The sequence below is a fragment of the Melitaea cinxia genome, chromosome Z, assembly GCF_905220565.1.
Source record: "Melitaea cinxia chromosome Z, ilMelCinx1.1, whole genome shotgun sequence".
Lineage (NCBI taxonomy): Eukaryota > Metazoa > Arthropoda > Insecta > Lepidoptera > Nymphalidae > Melitaea > Melitaea cinxia.
Genome location: NC_059424.1, coordinates 11,389,947 through 11,415,698, shown reverse-complemented (window position 1 = coordinate 11,415,698; position 25,752 = coordinate 11,389,947). Strand labels below are relative to the sequence as shown.

The window sequence follows — 25,752 nt, the reverse complement described above, 5'->3', positions numbered from 1 at the left end:
CCGAATTCCTCCGAACCGCTTTACCCATTGGTAATAATTTTTTGTGATTGATAGGTTTGAGAACACGACGTAGGTTATTTTTATGCCCCTAGGTGATAATGGTATCCCACGACAGAATGATTGCTGGGTCAGCTATTTTATTATAAAAACTTGACATGTAATAAATAGATGATACTTACTAAAGGCGAATGAGAGAAGGCTATGTTTTGCGACGCTAAAAATGATCGCAAGGCGCATAATTCTCGCGTCACTGGTCCCCATCGACTGTAAAACCGCGCCAAGTACTGGTTCGTCACAACAAATCGGATAGAGTCATTGAGTGTACAAGAAGGTTTGAAGCCCGGAGGTGCTATTACTTTGCATAGCCCGTATTTCGCTGCTTCTGGCGTTATTTTTTGGAAATATGCTACAGGGTCCTGAAATACAATCACATTTTTAAAATAAAAGACGCAACCTAATATTGGATGAACTAATAAAACCACGTGAAACCAAGATAGGCTTCGTTTTCGCTTTTCTTTACCATTACAAAATTAATATCATATTCTAAGATGAATCATAATATCATGTAGAAAACCTGCATATATTTTAATTTGTAAAATTCTGCAATAGATTGCTTATTTTACGACGATTCAGCCTGTAATATCCCACAACTGTTCATGCCTAGGGATGCCCAAAAAAGTAATTTTTATCGAGTTATCGTATCGTAATACACGCGACAGCGTGCATTTGTATCGATACACTATATACGATATCATCGATATTTTTATCATTACGAAATGATAAAGACAAAATTGTAGCTTTTTGGTATCTCTCTATTAGCGCTTTGATCAATCATTTAGACGGATATTAAGTTCTTTTCTATTGAAACCATTTCTGAGATAAAATCATATCAACTTTTTAATTTTTAAAAAATCAAATGAATCTGGAATTACCAGATATATTGCGTAACACTTAGCTTTTTTACTTTGTATCGTTAACTGATTTAATAGAACTAGTGGTCACCCAGTGATCGCCAAGTTTCAACATTATTAAGGTTCTGTTGTTAAAGACTATACTTCTAAAACAATAACTCCAAACGGTTGACTTTACTAGTGCCGTAATGAAACGCAAAGCGGTATTACTCCACAATAATAAATTAATTATAATAAATTGCTTGCAATGATCTCTAAATTTAAGGAAAGCTTTCTGTACAGACAAACTTATAAAGATCTTAACTAACAAATTTTAAATAAAAGTTGACTTGTGGAGTTCTGTTTCACGTTTAGTTACGTTACAAGTATTAAAATAACAGTGTCTAGTATTACCAAAACGAGTCGATGCAGTTAAGTTATCTGATCCATATAAATACTGTTATATTTTGATGCGATACCTCAATACAATATTTTAGTAGGAATACTGTATATCGTATTGCTGTATCGATATTTCGACATATCGTATCGTGTTGGGCATCCCTACATAGGCCTCTTTCTGCGTGTAGAAGGATCGCAGATTAATCCACCACGCTGCTCTACTGGGAGTTGGCAGATATGTTCCCTACGATGGAATAACGATCGCTATCGGGTATTTATGATAACAAGCGGGATGGACAGCTTAATGTATTTTCCGAGGCAGGGTGGGAGACCCACATGGACAGACAAACCGGAAATAAACATTTGTAAATACACATATCTATCCCGAGCGGGAATCGAACCCGCAAACCGCCATGTGTAACCGCCACAACAGCACGTGTACCATTATACTAGAAAGGTTGTGGCTTATTTACGTCAAATTATTCTTCCTAATAGGAGAAAAGACTTGGTAACGGAGTTCATTTAAAGTTATAACATGAATATTTATGCTCATGCTATTGAATACAAGTATTCTTACTCTAAATTCTGCTTCAGTGGGACGGAATGATGGCGCCTCAACTATTTTGCCTTTACCCGGGTTATATGTTTTATATATTTTTTCTTGGTCTGACGGTCTGCTCATTTTTTTCGTCTCATTACTCTCAATTTCACTATCAGTGGCATTGATCTCGTCGGTTTCGGTTGGTGACACACATTCGACATACGACGTACTGGCAACAGAGTGTCTTCTTTTATTAAATAACTTTTCTTGACAACCAACCGAATTTCTTCTTTCTTTAACTTGTTCTTCTTGACAAGCAACCGATTGTCTCCTTTCCTTTACTGGCTTTTCTAGACAACCAACCGATCTTCGTCTTTCCTTCACTAGCTTTTCTTGACAAGAAACCGAATGTCTTCTATCCTTTAATGGTTTTTCTAGATACGCAACCGATTGCCTTCTTTCATTTAATGGCATTTCTAGAGAAGCATTTACAGGCTTTTCTTGGCAAGCAATCGACTTTCTTCTTTCTTTTAATGGCTTTTCTAAACAAGCATCCCATTGTTTTTTTTCCATTACAGGCTTTTCTTTACAAGCAATAGACTTTCTTCTTTCCCTTAATGGCTTCTCTAAACAATCATCCGACTGTTGTTTTTCCTCTACAGGCTTTTCTTGACAAGCAACTGATTGTCTTCTTTCTTTTGCTGGCTTTTCTTTACTAGCAACCGACTGTCTCCTTTCCTTTGCTGGCTTTTCGTGACTAGCTACCGTCTGCCTTCTTTCCTTTGTTGGCCTTTCTTGACTAGTAGCAACCGACTGTCTTGTTTCTTTTACTGGCTTTTCTTGCCAAGCAACAGACTGTCTTCTGTTCTTTAATTGCTTTTCTTTACAAGCAACCGAGTTATTTATGTCCTCTTCTTCACTTGTATTTTGAATAGGTAAAATAAATTGAAGAGGTAAAATGTGTGAAGCCAGTTTTCCAGTCTCTAGGGCAGTCAGTAGTGCAGTGGTAGAACGACTTATTTGAAATACTTTAATACCCGAGTTTAGAATGAGGCTTTCTTCGTGCTTTACAGTCTTTTGATATGTTTTTATGTTGTTTTTTAGAGATTTACAAAATTTGCATGACTTAAAAATGTGTATTGGTTCTAAAGGCTTTTCAGGTCGTTCTTCCGACACAGTATCATTTTCAGCGTATTTATCTACATCTGCAATTAAAAATTTCAATTTCAAATAATGTATTTCTTCAAAAATATTTTTCGCTGTAAAAAATGTGTCATTAGTATATTGAAGAAAGCTATTTACACGAAATAAATTACTGAACGCACAAATAAATATTTGTCAACCAATATATGTCATCCTTTTTCATTATATAGACTTTATACTACATTTTTAAAATCTAAAATACGCTATTATCCTTATATTGTGGATATTTTGTGGATTCGAAACTTAACTTTGTTTTTTATAATAAAAGAAAATGGGAGAATTTACCATATCGAGGGGATGAACATTAAATCATTGAAAGTTACGAGACCAATGAACATTGTGTATTGGATTTTTTTTTTGTTTTCAATTTTCCAATGTTTTTAATAGTTATTCTAAATTCAGCAAGGACAAATACAACAAATCAGAAACCATGAAAATCAGTGCAGCTGTTCTCGAGGTATAAGTGTTCAAACAAACCCCACTTTAGTTTTATATATTAGAAGATAAAATGTTAGTCTTCCAAAGTGTACTACAGTGTGTAGTGTGTAGTTTTCGGAACACACTTCAGCCTGTAATATCCCACTACTGGGCATAGGGCCTCTTTCCCCATGTAGAAGAAGGACCAGAGCTTAATCCACCACGCTGCTTCAATTCGGGTTGCCGGATATAGTCCATACTATAACACACACAGTACAGAAACTGGGATTGTGACCTTCCACTTTATGGAAGATTTTATGCAAAGATCTTGGCTTAAAAGCTTTCAAGATTCAACTTGAGCAGGAATTAAAGCCAAGCAACCATCGTATGCGCCTCCGATTAGGTGAATGGGCTGAACCACAAATTGACATAGATATTGAATTTCCATTCAAAATTTTGCTATCTGACGAAGCTCATTTAAATTAAGTAAATTAGTAGCATTGTCACATTTGGAGCAAGAGTAATGCACAAACTTTTGCCGAAACACCGTTACACCTACAGGAATTTACTGTTTAATGCGCTTTATAGGTGGAGTTATTGGTAGTATGTTTTTAAAAACGATGATAGTCAGAATTTTACTGTCAATAGTGAACGGTATAGGGACATGATTAAAAATCATGATGATGATGATGATGATTTAGGAGTATAGATTGCTAAGTTTGCGAATTGATTCAAATAGAAAAAAATTTGATCTATATTTGAACAAATCAAGCCATCCCCTAGGAGATTATATTGAAAGCGCGGCGTAATCTTTTTGAGATGTAAAAAATTTAAGAAAACAATGTACGATGGAATTATTCCCTTTATAGGGTAACAAAAATGCCGGTTTTATGCAAATTTCAATTTAATACACTATTTAATTTAAGTGAATATTGTAGGAGTTAACGCAGAATTCAAAATATGCGTGCGAAATTTAACATACATTTAAGAAACAAAAGATAGGAGAATACATTGATTGGGTGCCTGTCAAAAAGTGTCAACAAAAACTTTTAGTTAAAATAATGTTACTTAATTTTTCAAAATTAATCATATAATTGTTTTGTATTCCTACCTACAGTGGCTATTTTAAGATTCAGCGCTCCGGGACAATAAAGTACAATAATTCCTCATAAATTAAGACAAAAGGGCAAAATAAGGGTATGTATTTGGGATGATGTTACATTTCTGAATAAAATTGTTGACTAAGTTTAAAGATTTTTTTCGGAAATGAATCGTTTTTTTTTTTTTTTTTTTTTTAAAATAAATCGATTGCTAGGTGGTTAGCCTAAAAATGTTACTTTCAAATATTTTGAATATCGTATATATATTAATAAAGTTAAGATATTTGTCGCCTTTTTAGAAAAAACTCACAATTACTCCACATAAGTTATATATCATTGTATAGATAATTGCTTTATCTACCGGCACCCACAACTAAAAAAATTATCATTACTTTTGTTTTTGAAAATTAATTAATTATTAAAATTATGACAGGATATTCGGACTCTAGTGGTAATCTAGCGTGACTGGTACTTCTTGAAAAAAACTAACATAATCTAACCTCAAAATTAACCTAACCTATCTAACCTCAAAATTAGATCGTTTATCGGCATAATTTCGTTCCGTGGGTATTCAGTGTGATTAAATTACGGAAACACATTTGAGGCTGTACTTAGTGCCAGCCACTCTAATTTCACGCTAAATTTACGCTAGTCACGCTAGTGTCCGAATATCCTTACCGTAAAATTGTATATATATATATATATATATATATATGACGACTTTAATTTTGAAACAACGTTTTCAGGATTGACGCTCGGTAAACTTTTTACTTATTTATTGCGAATTATTCGCACGGATATTGCTAGTCATAAATATAAAACATTAAAATAATACAAATATAATATTTACGAATAATATACACATTATAAGAAAATTTTACAAATCATTACATAGTATAAAACAAAATTGCTTCCCGCTGTCTGTATGTTTAGATTTTTGAAACTACGCAACTGATTTTGATGTGGTTTTCTTCAGTAAATAGAATGATTTCAGACGAAAGTTTATATGTATAATACATGCATAATATAGTAGAGGAACACTGATAGTTTTGCAAACGTGTGAAGCCTGGGCGGGTCATAAGTATAACGTATAAATATAACATATTACAGAAACATTTTAAGGCCACCCATTCCACAATATAATCGAGTAAAACAATACATAACCGGAATATATTTCGTGTAACCTTTTTTGGTAAAAATCGATTCTTTTTTTCACATCCCTAGGACGTATGCTCGGCTTGGCCATAGCTTTTGGCTCTAGGGTAATTACGCTTTTATCTATCTACGAGATGAATGTACCGATTTTGTAGCCGGATCTTAGACTATTTACCTGTGTGGTAAAGATCCGGTTGAACACCGGTGTTATTGGTTTAGGGTAATTACGCTTTTATCTATCTACGAGATGAATGTACCGATTTTGTAGCCGGATCTTAGACTATTTACCTGTGTGGTAAAGATCCGGTTGAACACCGGTGTTATTGGTTATCTGATATAAGTTACTACTAAACACTCAATTAAATTTAATATATATATTCCGTGAGCAAAAAAAAAATAACTATTACCATAAAAAAATAATTATTCAATAAATTATTATTTAAGTTCATTCAAATCTTTACATAAAAGTAAGACTTTTTCTTCTAAAAGCTGAACTACTCACATTTCTTTTGGCTAGACGCCTGTGACGTTTGCTTTTGAACAATGATGTGAATTTCTGAAAATATAAAAAAACATGTTGTGGACCATTGAAAATTATTACATTATTTATTAATTAAAATTGTTAAACCTTACCTTTTGCAACCGGGCATGATCGAGCAAATGAAGTCAGCCGAGAAACATCTAAAAAAAAGCATATTTTAAATGTTTACATAACATTTGTTTAAATTATAACTATTTGGATACTCTTCTATACAAAGCAAAAAAAAAAAAGCATAAGATTTTTTGTCTTTTTTTATTATTTAATTGTTTGTTACTGTTTTTATATGAGAGAGATTGGGGTAAGTAGAATGAGAAGAATATCTTACCTCTATTAGTTTCATTGTATATATGAGCCGCCAACGCTAACTGAATTTTGAGTGGAAGTTTGACGGGAGCTGGAAAATAAAATACCAGTCATAATCCCTACTAATATTATAAATGTGAATGTAAGTTTGTTTGTTACGCTTTCACGCGAAAACTACTAAGCCGATTATCATGAAACTTTGTATAGATATTCTTGGAGGTATTAGAAATAACATAGGATAATTTTTATTTAAAAAAAAAGCGAAAGATAAAATCTCTCTCTAATACTTATTTAATTTGTATTTTTAAAGAAAAAAATTAAAGTAATTTACTATTTTGTAAATTTATGTATGAACCACTAAATTAGTCTAATTATTTATAAACTATTATATACGCAAAAATCCTTTTTTTTTCGATTTATTTATCACTATTGTGTATTCAATAAGTTTTCACAACTTTAATAACTCACTTGTAGTGGTGGTAGCTTTTTGTGGAGTAACAGAATTTTGTGTGATAGTATCTAAAACAAAAAATTACGAATTTATTGGCTGGAAGAGATCTCTTCTAGAGGATAAGTCCACCGTTGCTAACTAAATTTGTATATAAATAGCTGTACAAAAAATTTAAGTGCAATAAAGAATATACATTTATGTTAAATGAATACAAAACGGGCATATATGACTAAATAGAAAACTGTAAAGGATAAGAAATTATTATTAGAATATGAATTATTGAATACAATGCATATGAAACGGGAAATGTATCAGAAACTATTAAAAAACAATCATAACTTACCTTTATTTGTCAAAGGTAACCTAAGTATACCTGATTCCCTTGGAGATGGTTCTGGAAAAATTCGAATGGTTAATTTTAAAGTTAATCCTGAAAGTATTTCGCTTAAAAATAATAAACTCTTAAATGATTTGTTTGGATACTAAAATATATATATATAGCCAATTATGGTGAGGCTGTAAAATCTTAGGATTGTCCGTTACAGTAATCAAAATTATCAACCAATTGAGAAACTCAACAATGGCAAACAAAAAATAAAATTTTCTATTATTACTTACTTTGAAGTGATCTAATATATAGATAACAAGAGTTTATAAATAATTTTTACAATTGAAATCAATAAAGAAATTACCATAACTTGGAGTATCTACAAGGTTCGAGTCCTCCACACATGTTGTAGCTTCCTTGGCATTGGCATTTGGTATTCCCTTAAGAGTTGGGGACTCTTTGTACTTTGGTTTGTTTGTGTGTTTCTTTTCTGTTCTATTACAGTTCAACACGTCTTCATTATTCAGTGACTCATTGTGAGTCGATGAAACATTACGATTTGCTTTTTTAGGACTTGGTCCTTCATCGTAGTGTAGCGTGCCTTTACGAATCCTTTTATCCTTACTATTAACTGTTTCATTGCGTTTCGAAAAATCATTACAGCTAGATTTCTGCTCTAGTTCATTTGCAAATGAAACCTCACTGCCACTTGGCACTTCATTATTCTGGGATTCTTCATTGTTATGTGGAAGCTCGGTTTGTGCAGGTTGTGGCGACGTCAACATATCTAGAATTATGAATTAAACAAATGATAATAATAGTGCAGTTGAATTGGAACTAAACTAATTGACAGCAGTAATTTATACTAAGCTAACATAAAAGTGAACTTTACAATACAGGCCTATAAAAGGGAAAAACGTGATACCTTTTATATTAAGAAACTTATTTGAAATTTGGTATCTTTAATAGTTTATTTATTCAGCGCAATTTTTTTTTTATTACATATAAAAGCACATTTTATTAAGTTCGCAATTAAAAAACCAACTTATCAAAAATGCGTGTTGGCGTAGTCCATCCAACTGCTGGCTTTGAAATACGCAGCCCGCCTTCCCAGTGTGGTGACTACGGGCAACACACATAAGTTCACGCCATTTTTGGCGTGAACTTGTGGAGGCCTATGTCCAACAGTGGACTGTGATAGACTGAAGTGATGAGTGATGAAATTGTTGGTGTCAAAATTTAGTTACCGATATGAAAATTCGAAAATGATACACAGTCAATTACTACGTTTATTTTTTAAATATTTAAAAAATAAAAATACCTTTCTTCGTTTTCAAAATATTTTGTGCATTGTCTTGTTTTTTGGTCATTCGTTTTGGTGTTAAAGTTTTCTTAGTATAAAACATTAGAGGTTTATCATCATCAATAGAAAAATCTTCGTCAACAGCAGAAGTTGGAATGGCTGATCTTAACTTCATATTACATTTTTGACTCTTCACTTTTTGTAGTTCTAGACATCGTAATGAACAGTTTTTCGACTTTCTTTTAGTAATAACTTTTCTTTTGTTCTCAGCTACTGGTTTTGTACATATGCATGTTGCAATATTTTTTATATTATTTGCTAATCTAGTTACTTTCTTTTGGACTGGTTGAACTTGTGCTTTAGTAGTCAAATTACTGACAGCTGGTGTGAGTGCCTCATTGCTAACATTAGGCTCATCATCCATTTGCGTATTTGGCTGTTCTTGCAATCTTTCCAATAACACAATTGGATTGTGCTTGTGTATACCTAAAATCCGTATTGTTTGTAATATTTTAATTAAGCAAGTATTGATTTCTCATGGTAATATTTAAAAAAAAAAATTAACTATTTTTAATTAATTAAAATATTTTTTTGTGTTAATGGAAGATAACTTTTTAATATTTTTTTGCTATATACAATAAAGACAGAATGAAGATTTCTTATAACAAGAAAATCCTTAAAATTAAACAATTTCAACTTATTTTGTTCTATGTAGTCACAACCATTATAAAAAAATAGTAAAAAAGAAAATAAAGCTATGAATGTAGTCTAAAGTGTGTCGAATGTAAGTCACGAAAATCCACATTTCAAAAATACAATATCCCATCTAGGCTAATGCCATTTAAATTGTGTGTTCATCAATAATGTTTAAATGAAAAATATATATATACGTACTTTCAAATGATATCGAGTCTAAGAGTTTCCTGGCAGAAGTATTATGTCGAAAAACATATGATATTGGTTTTTCATTTGTAAGATCTCTTCTATTTATTGCATTGTTCGTTACATTTGGACTAGGCGGCACATAAGCTCCTTGGGCAAATTTGCGTTGCGCCTGCACTTTTCTGAAAAAATATAAAAAATAAAAATTTCACATAATTATGACAAAAAAAAAAAAATGTCATAATCAAAAGCCAATTTCAACAATATATTCTTTACATAATAGAAGGTGTTTAGTAACTCTCAAGAATGATGCATATGCATACATAATAACAAACTTATTAGATTTAGTTAATTAAATAATATATTCTGCCCATAAGAGGGGATAGTTGTTTAGATCACGTTATATTAAAACTAGAAATAAATAAAGATAAGGCCCTTGTTGCAGTGCTGAAAAAGACTATCACGGACCACAAGTTGGTTATGTTACATTTACAACATTCATTAAATATACTAGATATAATATAGATATAAGGTTAAGACAATTGTAGATTTTTAAAATACTCTTAAAACATTAATTAATATGGATGTATCTGATTTGAGCATATGTAAGAACCCAAATATATATGCAAATATTCTGAAATTATTGTTGAGTCTACATTCCACATGCTGGTAAGCTCGTGGGCAAAGTCTAAATATTTCACACTGCCTTTTGAATCCGACCCTTGATCCAACAGTCAAGACTTTCTTAAAATGTTGGTCGAAACTCTTCGCTAATAGAGCATTAACCGATACAACAATAGGAACAATTATTGTTGAGTCTACATTCCACATGATGGTAATCTCGTGTGCAAGGTCTAAATATTTACTTATTTTTTCTTTTTCGGCGATTGTCGACAGTCGGCGACTTACGAGATTAGCGTCATGAGGAACTGTAATGTCAACAATATTTGCTCAGCGCGCTGATCGGTCTACTAGGACTATATTAAGTTTATTGTCTGCAATAAACCTGTCAGTGACAATAGACCGATCCCAGTAGAGCAATGCATTTATATTATTAATACTTTTTTCCTAACAATCACCATTCCTAAGATATTGCAATTCTAAAAGTTGAAGGTGAACATTTTGTATTATATTGATACATTTAGACACAACCCTACCGTAGTCAACCCTCAACATCTCTGGGTTGACACGGAAATGGCCCACAAAAGACAAGCACATCCTAAAATTTTACATAATTTAATAATTTTTTTAGAGCAATTAAAATTAACCCAACACACAACCTACACACTTAATCACAATACAATAATTATATACGATCAACATAACATTATTTTGATAAAAATTAGTACATCAAAATAAAACATCAAAACAAATTTGAAAGAACGATAATTAAAATGAAATGAAAAAAAAAAATGTGTGTATCCATATGTACTTAGTAAAAATCAGTTATTTTAATATGACAAACAGACAATCCAATTTTATTTATTTGTATAGATAAATCCAATTTTAATTAATAGTATAAATAACAAATTTAAAGATCATACACAACATTTTAGAAAAGTAACTGAATTGAAATTATCAGATTCTTCAAAGTAAATTTTGAGTCTTTGATTAATAAATTTTGTAATTTCTTTGCAATTGCATGTATACATATGTATATTTGTAGTAATTTTATAGACTTCCTGACTCCCTGTAAGCGAGACAAACCTCTCCTTAGTAGGTATTACATAATAATAATAATAATAATTTATTTCAGACATATGTCCATATTTTTGTTAGTTACATCTTTTCCTAAGCTATGTTAGTTCCAACAATTGTTACAAATGACAAACAAACAAATTATACCAAGTCAAAAATCAATAAAAATAACACTAACATCAAAATCAATATACTAAAATTCAATCAAACCCAAAATTAAAATGATCACCAAATTCAATACTAAAATTCAATCAATATTACAATAATTAAAATTAAAAAATTAAAATAAATACTACAATTCAAAATTACAATAATAAAAAATTAAAAAAAAAAAATCAATATTAAAATTCAATCAAAATTAAAATTAAAACTAAAAACTAAAATCATAATTCAATCAATAGAAAAGCTTAAGAAATAATAACTTATTCAATTTAAATTAAGTTTCAAAAAATTTCAATACATTAAATTAGCACAAATTATCACCGTAAAACCAAAATCAAAAATTAAAACTAAGAATCAAGACAAAATCGAAATTGAAATCAAAATTATAATTAAATGTCAGTTACAATAATTCTTAACAACTATGTTAGTTATAAAAAAATAAAAAAATAAAAGCTATCAAAATTTATTTCTTTAAGCTTCCCTCGCAGCTACGTGTGCACCATCCCAGCGTCTCCAGAGGGGACTATCTAGCTTTACAGCCAATGTGCTGAGGAGGTTATTGGAGCTGTTCATTAATCTGCGCATTGCGGACGCGGTCCGCTTGCGCATGATCGCATAGAAGTCATCTATATGAGCATCCGCAAACATTGCCGACGCGCTGCAGTACCGAGGCTTCTTCAACAAAACCCTCAGCACATTGTTGTACTGTACACGCAGAGCACTATATGCTCGCCGAGTGTAATTCTCCCATAGACTACACGTGTAAAAAGACTGACAAAAGGCTTTAAATAAAATTACTTTTACTTGTGACGTACAACGAGCAAATCTACGGGCCAACATATTACCTCTAACAGACAAAGCTCTGCGCTCGCGCTCGATATCACTATCATCATCCAGGCGTTCATTCACAATATGCCCAAGGTATTTGAACTCAGATACTTGTTTTAGAGGAGTTCCACAGAGATGTATATAAACAACATAAATAACAATAACAGAAATTCAACATCAATGTGTTTAAAAACAATCACTGGAGATGGTGTTTTTAATTGGTCCGAATTTATTTATTGGCTTTCCAACTACAATTTAGACAACCAAACATCTATAACATACATATTAGATTATTTCTACAGTATAAATAAATTAACAACAGCATTTAAAAATGTGTATTTAAATTATAAGAATTGCACAGCATTAAAAAAACAAAATAACAAGATTTGAGTAAATACTAATTTATTGTTTTATACTAAGAAGATAATTTGATAACTATTGATTTATTTAATTATTGAAAACTACAAACATTTTTGTTTTTAAAGTAGCCAGACTGTTGCAGAAGATATATGTCACAATTTTCATAAAGGTCATTATAATTTTCCTCATCATAGAGCAGAGGTAAGCTGTAGTTTCTTTTTTTAGTATTAACATATTGTATTAACATAAAATCTCAATCTGTAAATACATATAATTAAAATATTGTGAGCAGGTGACATGTGGTGTTTTCAGCACGCACGATTGGCTGTCTCGTGTTTGTCCTGATCATTTCATGGTCATACTGTTACTTTTTGTCTTGTGTATGATTTTAAATTTTTAAAAGAGTACCGAGAGCGTTTTTCCTCCGGCTTTTTTCTCTCGGCCTACACTAAGGACATTAGTTTATCTTATTTATTGTAATATCTAAAAAGAAAATTTGTCGAAATCGGTCCACACGGGCAAAAGTTCTGATGTAACATACATAAAAAAAAAAAAAAAAAAAAAAAAAATGCTGTCGAATTGAGAACCTCCTCCTTTTTTGGAAGTCTGTTAAAAACCAGCAAAAACAAGTCACTGTGTGGTACTCGATAACGACTCTTGGCAGCACTATTTTTTTCGTAGGTATTTTTGTTTATTTTATGCCTTGGCGTACAGGGCACGGGATTGGTTTTGAGGCGTGGCGGTCAAAAGGTTAATAAAGCCGAGGACATAATAGAAAGGTAATGTCTACCGAGATATTAGAAATTTAAGGTAAGGTCAGGATGGCTAATTCCGGTATAATTTTTTTCGACTTACATTTGAGTGCCTGTATCCGATGAACGTTTTAATTTATTATCAATGGTATGGTCGATTGGGTTGATTATTTTGACTAAGCTATGGTTGCACATAACACTGGGTATATTACCTAAGTTTGTAATGTACGCAATGTTAAGATATAAATTTTTATTTTATTATTTGTTTTTTTTGCTACCTTAACTTTCTTATATTGTGTGTGTGTGTGTTCTTGTCGTTTTTTTAAACTTATTTGTATTATTATTTTTGTAAATGACATTATTTTGACATTCATTAAGTGTGTATATCACCTTATGACGACATGTTTTCATTTCATTTCGAAGGCCTTAAAATAGCACAAACCCGTGCAGCAAACCTGGGCACATTAAAACTAACTAGTGATAGGAGAGTGCACGAGTAGAACAATGGGGGATAATTTGTTAAGTAACATGGCTGTGACGCCGCGTTGGCGCAGCGGTCACAGCCATGGATTGTACCTGTTGCGCTGGCGGTTGCGGGTTCGATCCCCGCACATGACACACATTTGTATTGGCCATACAGGTGTTTGCCGTGGTCTGGGTGTTTGTGCAGTCCTAGTGGGTCTCCCCATCGTGCCTCGGAGAGCACGTAAAGCCGTCTGTCCCGGTTGTTATCATGTACACCTGATAGCGATCGTTACTCATAGTAGGGAATATATCCGCCAACCCGCATTGGAGCAGCGTGGTGGATTAAGCTCTGATCCTTCTCCTACACAGGGAAAGAGGCCCAGTAGTGGGATATTACAGGCTGAAGCGATTCTTAAGTAAGTTTTATATGTTTCGACTCGGTCGCAGGCAGACTACAGTCTAGGGTTTCCAGAAAGTGTTTATGAGAACCGGGATTTTTGGTACTTTCTCTTAACAGAAACGGGATTTCCCGGTTCTTTTTAGTTTTTATTATATAAAAGTAGCTCTGTCTCGCGGTTTCACCAGCGTTAATTTAAAAAAGGTACTAAGTTATATGCCTCCCTCGAAAAATGGACACTAACACAAAAAGATTATTCAATTCGAACCAGTAGTGGGGTGAAAAATTTGAAGATTCTATTGTAACATTTGAAGATAATATTAGTTTAACGTCATATATTCATATTAATTAACCAAATTACCTATCTATACTATTATTATGAAGAGGTAAAGTTTCTTACTTTGTTTGTTTGTAGGGGGTAATCTTCGCAAATACTGGTCCGATCACAAAAATTCCTTCACTAACAGAAAACTACACTATTCAGAAGTGACATTGGGGTATATTTTATCGTGATTGAACGGAAAATTCAGTGAAAAATCTTATATATAAAATTCTCATGTCACAATGTTAGTGTAACTAACTACTCCGAAAGGATTGTATATCATCATACATATCGGGTAGGTCTGAGAATCGGCCAACATTTATTTTTCATACAGCTGTTATAAGGGGAGGGGGCGGGCTTATAACATAATATATGGAAAAACAACGTTTGCGGAGTCAGCTAGTATAATATATGATGACAATTAATGTCATATATTTTATATAAATACTAGCTGACCCCGCAAACGTTGTTTTGCCATAACACAAAATTTCAAATATTTTTCTCAATTTGATCGCAGCACCAACTGTCGGGACAAACTGAAATTAAAATAAACACACCGGCATATTTAGCGGAACACAAGAAAAAGGACCAAAAAAAAAATGGTTTTATTTTAAAATCTACTTACTACTTCTTTTGTTATTTCAAGTTCCATTTGTTTTTCTTAAAATGAGATCACATTAAGAACAGATTTTGCGAGTAAAGGCTATTTGTGAAAAAATGGTACATTTTTTAACTTTTCATGTAACCGGGAAAAGTGAAAATTAATATTAAAATAATTAATTAAATTAGAAAAATGGTGATTAATATCGCGTATTTCTTCCACGTGCTCTTATTAAAGTTTCTACCCATCTAGGCATACTGAGAATAATGTTATCGATGGTCTCCTGGGATAGTCTTCGCCATTCCTCAACTACGGTGATTCGCAGTTCACCCACGTTGGCAGGAGCTGGAATTCTGGACTTAACTTTTTTTTTCAGCAAGTGCCAAACGTGCTCTATTGGGTTCATATCTGGTGATCTCGCCGGCCACTCCATAACAGTGATATTCATATCATTAAGATAAGCTTGAGTTACCCGAGCGGTATGTGGCCGAGCATTATCCTGCATAAAAACAAAATCGTCACCGATATATGGGGCAAACGGTACGACATTTTCTTCTAAAACTTCTCTGATATCGCGGTCTGCAGTCAGACTCCCTCTGTCAATCACTACCAAGTCTGTGCGAGCTCCCAAATAAATGCTCGATCAAACCATTATTGATCCACCACCATATGCAACTGTAGTTTCAAAATTTGTTTGCATATATCGTTCTCCTTTGCGTCTGTATGTTCTTTGTCTGCCGTCAATTTGATTTAAGAGAATTCTGCACTCATCACTAAACAATACCTTACTCCATTGGTCCGCGTTCCAAAGTCGATGTTCCTGAGAAAAGTTAACCTGTTTCTACGATGATTTAGCTCGAGCCTTGGAGCTTGGCGGGCACAAATGAACCCAAACCAGCTTCTTCGAACCTTCTTCGTACCGTACGCTCACTTATGGTTACACCCCGCACTGCTTCTAACTCATGTCGGGCTTGGACGGCTGTCAAACGGGGGTTCCTACGTACACGAAGCCGAATGAAACGAACATCCCTACTCAAAGTGCGTCTTTTTCTGCCTTGTCCTGCTCTTCTCACATAAGTACCGGTCTCCCTGAACCGTTGGGTACTGCGATGGCTCGTTGAAACTGGTCGACGAAGATCTCTGGATATCACTCAGTACGTTTGACCATTTCTTCGCATTTCGAGTGCCCTGGCAATTTCCGTTGGGGCTAAGTTAGGCATAATTCAGTCCTCAACTCAGAAACTAACACACTAACAAAAAACAGTATTTCAATGAAATTTTAAGTCAAACTCAGAAAGAAAAAATACTCGACGTTCGCTCCAGATAAGGTGTATTTGAATAAAAGTAAAACAATTGCATAAAATGTGATGTTCAGTTGTTTTCTTAATTTGAAAATATTTCTTTTTTAAATTAAATGACGTATAAACCAGCCAGCAACCTTATATGATACTGATATCAAACCTTTATTTTATGTTCCGCTAAATATGCCCATGTGTGTAAAATAATGTTTAATTATTTATCGTTGTGTCCATTTGTTATAAATATTCTTTGACGGTTCGGAAAGAAAAGTGGAAATAAGGTGCCAATCAAACCACTAATTGCAAATTCATGCAACATTTCGATCCTTTATTGGACCATCATCAGGCATCTTTACATGTAGCAGTTAATCGACATCTCTTCATTAAAGTTCTTTCATTATGTAAGATTCCAAATCCAAATGCATTATATATTATTTCTAAGTTACGTTTAAAGCTGTATTATATAAATTTTGAAAATTTATACTAAAACATTTAAATTTAAATAGGTAACAATATGCACAATTTCAAGTTATTAAGTTTTTTAGTTTGTACATTTTCAAGGCATCAAATTCTCAGAACTTGACTATTGAGCTGCATCTTTACATATATTTTTTTATATATGATTTCTTTCTTCCTATTTTAATTTTTTCTACATGTATTTTTCTTCAATGGTTTGACAGTTTTGACATTCGTGTAGAGTGACGTGTTTTCGGCCGTTAACAAAAGATAAAATTTAAAACTAATTAGAAGATGTAATTTAATATTAATAAATAAAGATATAGGAGAGGTATTGATTCTACTACATGTGAGACACGATAATAGAAGAAATTTTTGAGAACAATATATCAATACAACGTGTAACAGCTATTAAATTGAAATTGTAACGTAAAATTCTCTAACTAGCTAATTTAAATGACATATTTTTTATAAGAAATGACAAAAAAAATTTAAAATTTAACAATTGTAATGATTAATAATAAAAATTATATGTAAAAACGCATTATTAGATATAACTCAAAAAGGAGTTGTTAGATCTCAAATAAATTTAAATGGGACCAATTGACACACACCACCTTTCGATTAAAGAAAAATTGTCGAAATCGGTCCACACGGTCAAAAGTTCTGATGTAACATACATAAAAAAATACAGTCGAATTGAGAACCTCCTCCTTTTTTTGGAAGTCGGTTAAAAACAAATCGCTTTACGGTAACATTATTTTATAATCTATTAACAAATTAAAAATATAGGTAAAGAACATGGCCTATTTTATCGCTCATGCTGTTCATTCACTTATTCTCATTCACCTCTAAAATATTATGACCACATCCCTATTTGCCTTTTAAAAAAACATATTGAAATATCATATTCAAAAATATTAGTCATCTGTACTCTCGGAATTCGTATTTTAGTTGTTTTTATATGTTTAAAATGATAAATTGATATTTGTTTCTAGTGAAATAAATAGTAAATGGAGTTTTACAAATGTCCGTAAGCTAATGTGTTGTGAAAGTGAGTGATAAATGGGGAAAAAAAAATTAATGATTCAAATTATGCATAAAAAATACATTAAATCAATAAAAAAACATTACACACACTACAATGTATTTGACATACAGACGCATATTATATTCTTTTGTTGATTGTCAGTCTGTAGTCAAATTAAAAAAAATGTTATATGTTAAGCGACATGTAATACTTCTTTGGACATTGCTTAAAACAGGCTGGCGTAGTAGCACATATTATTGGAAGTGGAAGAGAATTCCAAAGGCGGACAGCTGTAGCAGTGATTGTAACTATCACTGTGACCTCAAATAATTTGAAGCACACCACGTGACCTCAAATAATTTGAAGCACACCACTGACTAGTATATTTTGTTTATAGCCTTTTTTTGATTTTTTTTCTATACGTTGGATATTATTTTGGTAAGTTGGATGGATACCAGACAATGTTAGTCGTAGATTATTATCCACATTACTTTGGACCAAGGAAGAATAGAGAACTTTCAATGCTTTGACTGATATAAATTCCGTAGGATACCTAGAATTAAAGGATTGCTTTCATAAGCACTTACTCAGAGTATTTATTATTTATTTGATTTGTAAAGCGTATCACACAGTCAATAACAATTCCTTCAATTCAATAGTGTCCTCCAAAATTGTTAAAATATATTTTTGGTTTATTGATATTTTATCAAATATACCTTTCTTGTTTTAACTACGTACATATCTGTTGATACAAGGGATGTTACAGAGCTTTGTAATTTTATATGAAACTATTTGTATCTGTAACCTGAGTTATAACTTCTAGATAATTTTATATAATTTTGGATATGAGAGGAGTCCATAAATGAATAAGAATAATATCTATAAAGGAATGTTACAAGTTAAAGTATATTTTTGTGCCTGTTCGGTGAAACCAACACTAATGAATGATTCTAAAATTCATATTTACAACATACCTGATTGAAATTGATAACAACAGCATGTCAATTTCTATTGATAAAAGTAGTGTTGTGATGTTTTCTCGTTGTAGAACTACTCCAAATATAAGTGTTACTTTAAATGGACAAGTTTTCCCGGTTAAGGATTGTGTAAAATTTTTGGGATTTGTACTAGATTCGAAAATGTTAAGATCAACTCACATTATTATGAAGGTTAAAAAATGTGAAAAAAAAAAAACATTAAAATTATGCATTCGCTCTCTGGTGTGTGGTAGGGTTCACATCCATATACCCAAAAACTGGTGTACAGCCACCTGGTTCGCAGCCACTTGGCCTATGGATTGTTTTTACTTCAAAACAGTAATAAAACTAGCTTAAAATTATTTGATAGGATTCAGTCAAAGTTGCTTCAAATAATTATTGGTGCCATAAGATCTTCTCCAATCAATGCTCTTCAGACTGAATGTGGGGAGCCTCCTCTTCAGTTTCGGAGACAATACCTTTCTGACCGTTTTCTTCAAGAATTGTTTTATTACTTATCCTATTTGAACTTACTTCTTCTTCTAATTACTGGAGACACAAGGAGTTGCCATGTTTAATCAAATCTTTCCTTAAATTGACCAGTCTTCCCTGTCTAATTTATCAGTGCAGGCTCAATACAAGATCCCATATGAACCCATCATTAGCATCCCCAAAGTTGTATGAAATCTTGGTATAGAAAAAGGTTCGTCCTTTGCTAACTTCCAGTTTAATTATAAAATTAATGAAATTTGTAAGGACTGGATATATGTATTTACAGATGCCTCAAAATTAACCCAGGAGGAATGTATTGGATCAGCAGTGTGGATTCCGAGATTTAATGTGGTACTAAATTTTAAATTGCCTCCACATTTTTACTGGTGAACTTTTGGCTATTTTGAAAGCAGTATCCTACATAGAGTCGCACAATTTAGATAAATCGTTTAAACTCTCGGATTCCCAATGCTCACTTCAAGCCATCCTTTCTAATCAATTTAAATCAACAGTCAAGTTCTATTTAGTCCTAAAGATAAAGCATTTGCTCTTTAAGTGTCACTTAAAGGGGATCCATGTCAAAGTGGTATGGAGTCCTAGTCACTCGGGTATCAAAGGCAATGAAGATGCAGATTACTATGCGAAGGAACCCACTGCATGTGTGTACACCTGTATTTCTGGCCAAAATACGAATTAAAGACACCCCTATCTGTGAATGTGGTTCAGACGAAGGCACCTCAGAACATATATTTTTTTTTCTTGTCCTAAATTACGATTCTCTTTGTATGATGCTCTTCCCCCTGAGATTCCACATCGTACTGACCTAAAATCCTTATTAATGTGTATTTTATCCCCATTTATTACTTCTTTATGCACTTTCATTGAAACTAACAATATAAAACTATAACGGGATGGAGATATCTAACAAAAGTTAACTATTCCAAGTATATATTTACTATTATATTTATAAATTTTTGTGTTTTTTGTCTTAGGCACGTTAACTTTTCTTTCAGGCAAACTTGTGCGGGAATTGGAACCAAACTTGTACTCCCACTATAACTCCAAATAAAGCAAAGTTTAAATACGCTGATATTGGCAAATCCGCAAGGGAGCTTTCGCTTGCAGACCAATCAGACAATTTCTATTGCCATCTTTATCTAATTATTGAAAATGATATTATTTATACCTAATAGAGTTGAAAATGTCATGTATAATATTGACATATGAATTAGATAACTTATCAATTAGGTAGGTAAACGTCATTATTATATGTCTTTTTCAGTAACATCTTTTAATAACGAACCTTGTTGTCATTTTCGATGACCAGGAAACTAAATGAAAACTGGTACACTACTTTCTTGGCCGACCGTACATGATAACAACAGGGACAGATAGCTTAATGTGCTCTTCGAGGCACGATGGTAAAACCCTCAAGAACTGCACAAACACCCAGACCGCGGCAAAAATCTATATGGCCAATACAAATGATGGTCATGTGGCTCGGCCCGCAACCGCCAGCGCAAGAGCCACAAACCAGTGTTGTAACCATTGCGCCAGTGCATCGTAACCAATTGTAATTTTTTTTAAATCTTTATTTATTTATAGAGGGTTTATACATACACTGAAAATGTCACCCTCATAGGGGCTTATATTAAACTATGTTTTACTACTAGTTATACATCATTACAGCCTCTGCTGACAATGGATTGCTCAAAATCACATTACACAGACCCAAATTGAACAAGTTAATATTATATTTAATAAAAAAAATCCCACCTCCCCGACTCAACGCAAAACACATTCAATCAGAACATGTCTTCAATGCATTAACGTTCTAAACATTTTGGGGTTAGAGACTTGCCAACTAAATGTACAAAACCATTTAGGGAAATGTGTCCAGATCGATAACCAATATTGTAAATGGTAAACAACACATGGAACAGAATAAAAAAATCTTAGTGTAAATATTTACCGTTTGTATTTTATTTATTATTTTTTTTTAATTATTTACCCATGAATCCAGACTGCATCAGAACCACATATATTTTTTCAAAAGAAAACAAAAAATCATTATAAGATTTATGACTTTGATGACTTACATTAATAACAATAGCTACAATAATCATAAACATTATATATGATTCTTATTATTTATTTTAATTGCAAAGGTCAGTGAAAAACTTAATTAGAGTATGTAAAGAAATAAAAATGACAAAATAATTGTTAATACTGATACCATTTCATGGTATCCACAAAATGGCGTAACATAGTTTGAATGTAAAAAAAAAATAGTTGCTCGTTTTATTTACTGTTTCTAAGCTTTACAAAAGCTGTAATAAAATAAATGTATGTAAATCAACTTAAATTTAAGAGTAAGGACAGGTAATTAATTGAATTTCATCATTTCATCATAGTATTACAACCGACGCCGTTTTTACCGCGCTTTTATTGATTCGTATATTTTATGCCTCGCAGTAAGATTTTATCCTTGTTTTTTTATTCATATAGAATTCTGATATAGCATTATTTTTTACCATTTTCATTTACAGTCAAGAGATCGGTAAATTAATTTGTTTTATATTTACAATTCCTTTTTTAAACTTTATTTATCCATATTTAGTGCGTATGAAAAGCCTCCATTTTTGTAAAGTCCTTTTCGATTTTAAATGCATAATTTCGTGATTTTATAGGTAGAAAAAGCTTTATTAGATGTAAATATTCTTTAAATTGTAGGTAAATAATAATTTATTTAATAATTAATTTGTTTTACATTTACAATTCCTTTTTTAAACCTTATTCATCCATATTTAGTGCGTATGAAAAGCCTCCATTTTTGTAAAGTCCTTTCCGATTTTAAATGCATAATTTCGTGATTTTATAGGTGGAAAAAGCTTTATTAGATGTAAATAATCTTTAAATTGTATGTAAATAATAATGTATTTAATAAATACTTGATATGACCGTACATTTTAATTTATTGATAATATAGTAATAGGCATGTATTGCAGGTATTTTATTTTGTATACATTTTTTGTATTTGTTTACATCGAAGTTAATTAAATTTACTGTGTCAATATTATTTGCATATTGAAGTAATAAAGAACTTTTTAAAGATACTCACGGTTTCATGTTGACTTCCAAATTCGAATTGAAACCGATAAAATTTAATAAAGCTAAGCGCGCACGTTAACGTTACTAACTTAAATGAAATGATGATACAAAATAATGTTGTATCAAAATTAAGCGTCGTTGGTCATAGATAATAATAGTGTCAACACCAACAGAGTATATAAGAAATATTAACAGTGTATTTAAAGTTCAACTGTAATTATTTGTATAGTTTATAATTTATAACAAAATGTTCTAGAATTCTCTATAATGATCTAATAATCAAAATTGTTAATATGACATGAAATGATCTATTATAATCTAGAATGTTCTTAAACGTTCTAAAATGTTCTCAAATATTCTGAAATAATATTTACAGAATAATCAAATTTAATTCAATGACTAAAATTAATAAAAAAATAGTCGACATTCATCTAAAATGCTCCTAAAATGTTTTAGAATATTTGATAGGAATCCAATATGATCTAAATTATTAAATTATATTGTATGCGTATAAATAATTTTATTTTCGTATTTTTTTTTTTTTGAATTTCCAAAATTGAATATACTCATCGTCAAATCGTCGTCATCGTCAATCGTCTAGAATATTCTGTTTCGGGAAATTTCGATTTTTTTTTTTTTGGTATATCAGTACTAGAAACTCATTGAGTTTTTTTTTTTAAATTTTGGTATCGATTGAACCACAATCAATGGTAATCAAAAGTAAAAAGTGAACAAAGTTCAATGTTTTCTAGAACATAGTAACGAACAAAGTATTTTATTCTTTGAGTGTTCTGGTACTGGATACTTTGATTGTTGTTTAATTTCATTTATATGCTTTAGATACACCATATATTTAATGGTAAATAGAAATGTTATGTCGTTATGAACTCTTAAGAGCCATTTCACAAAAATCGGTAACAATCCGCGAAATTGTAATATTTTGACGTCGTTAATCTCAGTGTTGGATGCAATAATGTAATTTATATTCTTGAAATATAATGGAGCAACCTTTGTTGTAGTCCATAGTCAGATCAGAATTTTGATTTATATTATGTGTATAAAATTATTAACCTTTTCATCAGCCTCCTCCCTGGGTAAACGGTCGCAATGTATACTTTGAACTCCTACTTTTCAATAACCTCTACGTTGAAACCATTTTAAAAAAATATCATAATATGTGGAATATAATTTTGTTGTCCACTATCATAGATTTTTATTCCATTTGTATCTCTATTAAACGATAAAAAAAAATTTAAAGTTACGAATATTTTCCAAATAAGTACAATTTTAAAAGCGATATTTCTCTTAGAAAACTAAGAAATTTTAACGAACTATCTACATCAAAGTAAACTTACATCATTAAGGAATAAAAAAAAATAATTAAAAGATGTAATTATTTTTAATACATTTTATATTAAATAATAAAAAGATAGTATATATTGCCACGCATCAAGCCCGGTAAATCAGTCGAGCGCTAGCGCTCTTAGAGGTAAGGTCCACGCCAAATTCTGCGCAGCCGGCTCTTTCGCTCACACGCGCCAAGCGCCTGTTGTTATAGCGGATAAAACGCATTTGATACTTTCATAATAAAATATAAATAAAATAAACATATTACGAAAATGACTGTAAAATAATATAATGATAATTTCTGTAAACAAATGTATAATTTAATTTTCTTTTCTAACACTATCAATACAAATAGGCATTTCAATCTGTTTGTCTTGTTATTTGTTAATTAATATGTTTGTCGGTGTCGATGTCATTAAATGCTTTTTTATTCATATCGTAAATATTAGATTCATTCGTAAACTGAAAAAACTAAATCAATTTAAAAAAATTGTTTCATAAAATTGATTTTTTTAATTTTATTTTAAATTTATTGACTGTTGTTATATAACATACTTGAAATTTTTAACAAATTAATTATGTAAAAAACATTTTATACCATAGTTATAATTTTTATTATACATCAGAAAATGATCACGATGGTCTTTTGGTTGTCACACTATACGTACTAGCACAAAGATCGCGCGGCTCGTACGACTCGCGCGATGCGACCAAATTTACCTAAACTTGCAGAGCGTAAAATTGTGAAATGGCTCTTAATACCATTGAACATACGATACATTTTATCCGAGCAACGGTGAGTTTCGCTGCTAGTATTAGTCTGAGGTTTAAGACAAGTATTTTTATCTGAAGTACCTAGATATTAAAATAAAATTAATATGCCATATACAGATGAGTGAAGGTTGTTTCTAGTTCGAATATCTTATTATATGGACTAGAAATACCTGATAATTTGGTGTTTCTTTTATCTCGCAGTATCATAGAAATGATAATAATGATTACCAATTTGTTTTTATTACTAACCGACTTCCAAAAAAAGAGGAGGTTCTCAATTCGATTGTATTTTTTTTTAATGTATGTTACATCAGAACTTTTGACTGGGTGGAGCGATTTCGACAAATTTTCTTTTAATCGAAAGGTGGTGTGTGCCAATTGGTCCCATTTAAATTTATTTGAGATCTAACAACTACTTTTCGAGCTATATCTAATAATGCGTTTTTACTTGACGCTTTTTTCGTCGACCTGCGTTGTATTATACCGCTTTCTACTGGATGTACGGATTTTGATAATTCTTTTTTTGCTGGAAAGGAGATATCCCAAGTTTAGTACCATGATAAGGAAACCAGGATCTGATGATGGGATCCCAGAGAAATTGATGGAAATTCTTGAAAATCCGCAATAACTTTTTACTGTGTGTACCTATTTTGATAATTCTTTTTTGTTGGAAAGAAGATATCCTTAGTTTAGTACCATGATAAGGAAACCAGGATCTGATGATGGGATTCCAGAGAAATCGAGGGAACTTCTTGAAAACCCGCAATAACTTTTTACTGGGTGTACCGATTTTAATAATTTTTAATTTAATCGAAAGCTGATGTTTGTCATGTGGTCACATATAAATTTCATTGAGATCTGATAACTACTTTTTGAGTAATCTTTGATAACGCGCAGTTACTTGAGTATTTTTTCGTCGATCTACGTTGTATTACTCGTCGATGTAATTGAAGTCGGTTTTTTTTCGTTTGCGAGCAAACACAATTATTTATTCATATTTTATAATAAGCAAAACATATTGTGAATCTAATAACGTACCTATATAATAATAAAAAGATTTATATTGTAGATATATATATACTGTCACTATAATAAGTTCTTTTAACATAAGTAACAGAATGAAAATTCTGTGTATCATCTTATGCAGATCCCTGCTTGCAACGTGTGAA

The 25,752-nt window shown here is 31.6% G+C and overlaps 1 protein-coding gene across 1 annotated transcript in view; it reads right to left on the bottom strand.

Annotated features, from left to right (window-relative positions):
• Window positions 1-10,436, bottom strand: part of LOC123668793 (protein Jumonji) — a 37,280-nt gene extending 26,844 nt beyond the window's left edge. Inside the window, exons 1-11 of the mRNA XM_045602486.1 lie at window positions 10,423-10,436; window positions 9,526-9,695; window positions 8,812-9,117; window positions 7,693-8,115; window positions 7,344-7,394; window positions 7,018-7,068; window positions 6,572-6,640; window positions 6,339-6,386; window positions 6,208-6,261; window positions 1,867-3,035; window positions 180-416 (exon numbers count right to left, since the gene is read on the bottom strand). Coding sequence (XP_045458442.1) covers window positions 180-416; window positions 1,867-3,035; window positions 6,208-6,261; window positions 6,339-6,386; window positions 6,572-6,640; window positions 7,018-7,068; window positions 7,344-7,394; window positions 7,693-8,115; window positions 8,812-9,117; window positions 9,526-9,695; window positions 10,423-10,436 — 2,592 coding nt within the window. The remainder of the gene's footprint in view (window positions 1-179; window positions 417-1,866; window positions 3,036-6,207; window positions 6,262-6,338; window positions 6,387-6,571; window positions 6,641-7,017; window positions 7,069-7,343; window positions 7,395-7,692; window positions 8,116-8,811; window positions 9,118-9,525; window positions 9,696-10,422) is intronic.
• Between the last annotated feature and the right edge of the window lie 15,316 nt (window positions 10,437-25,752).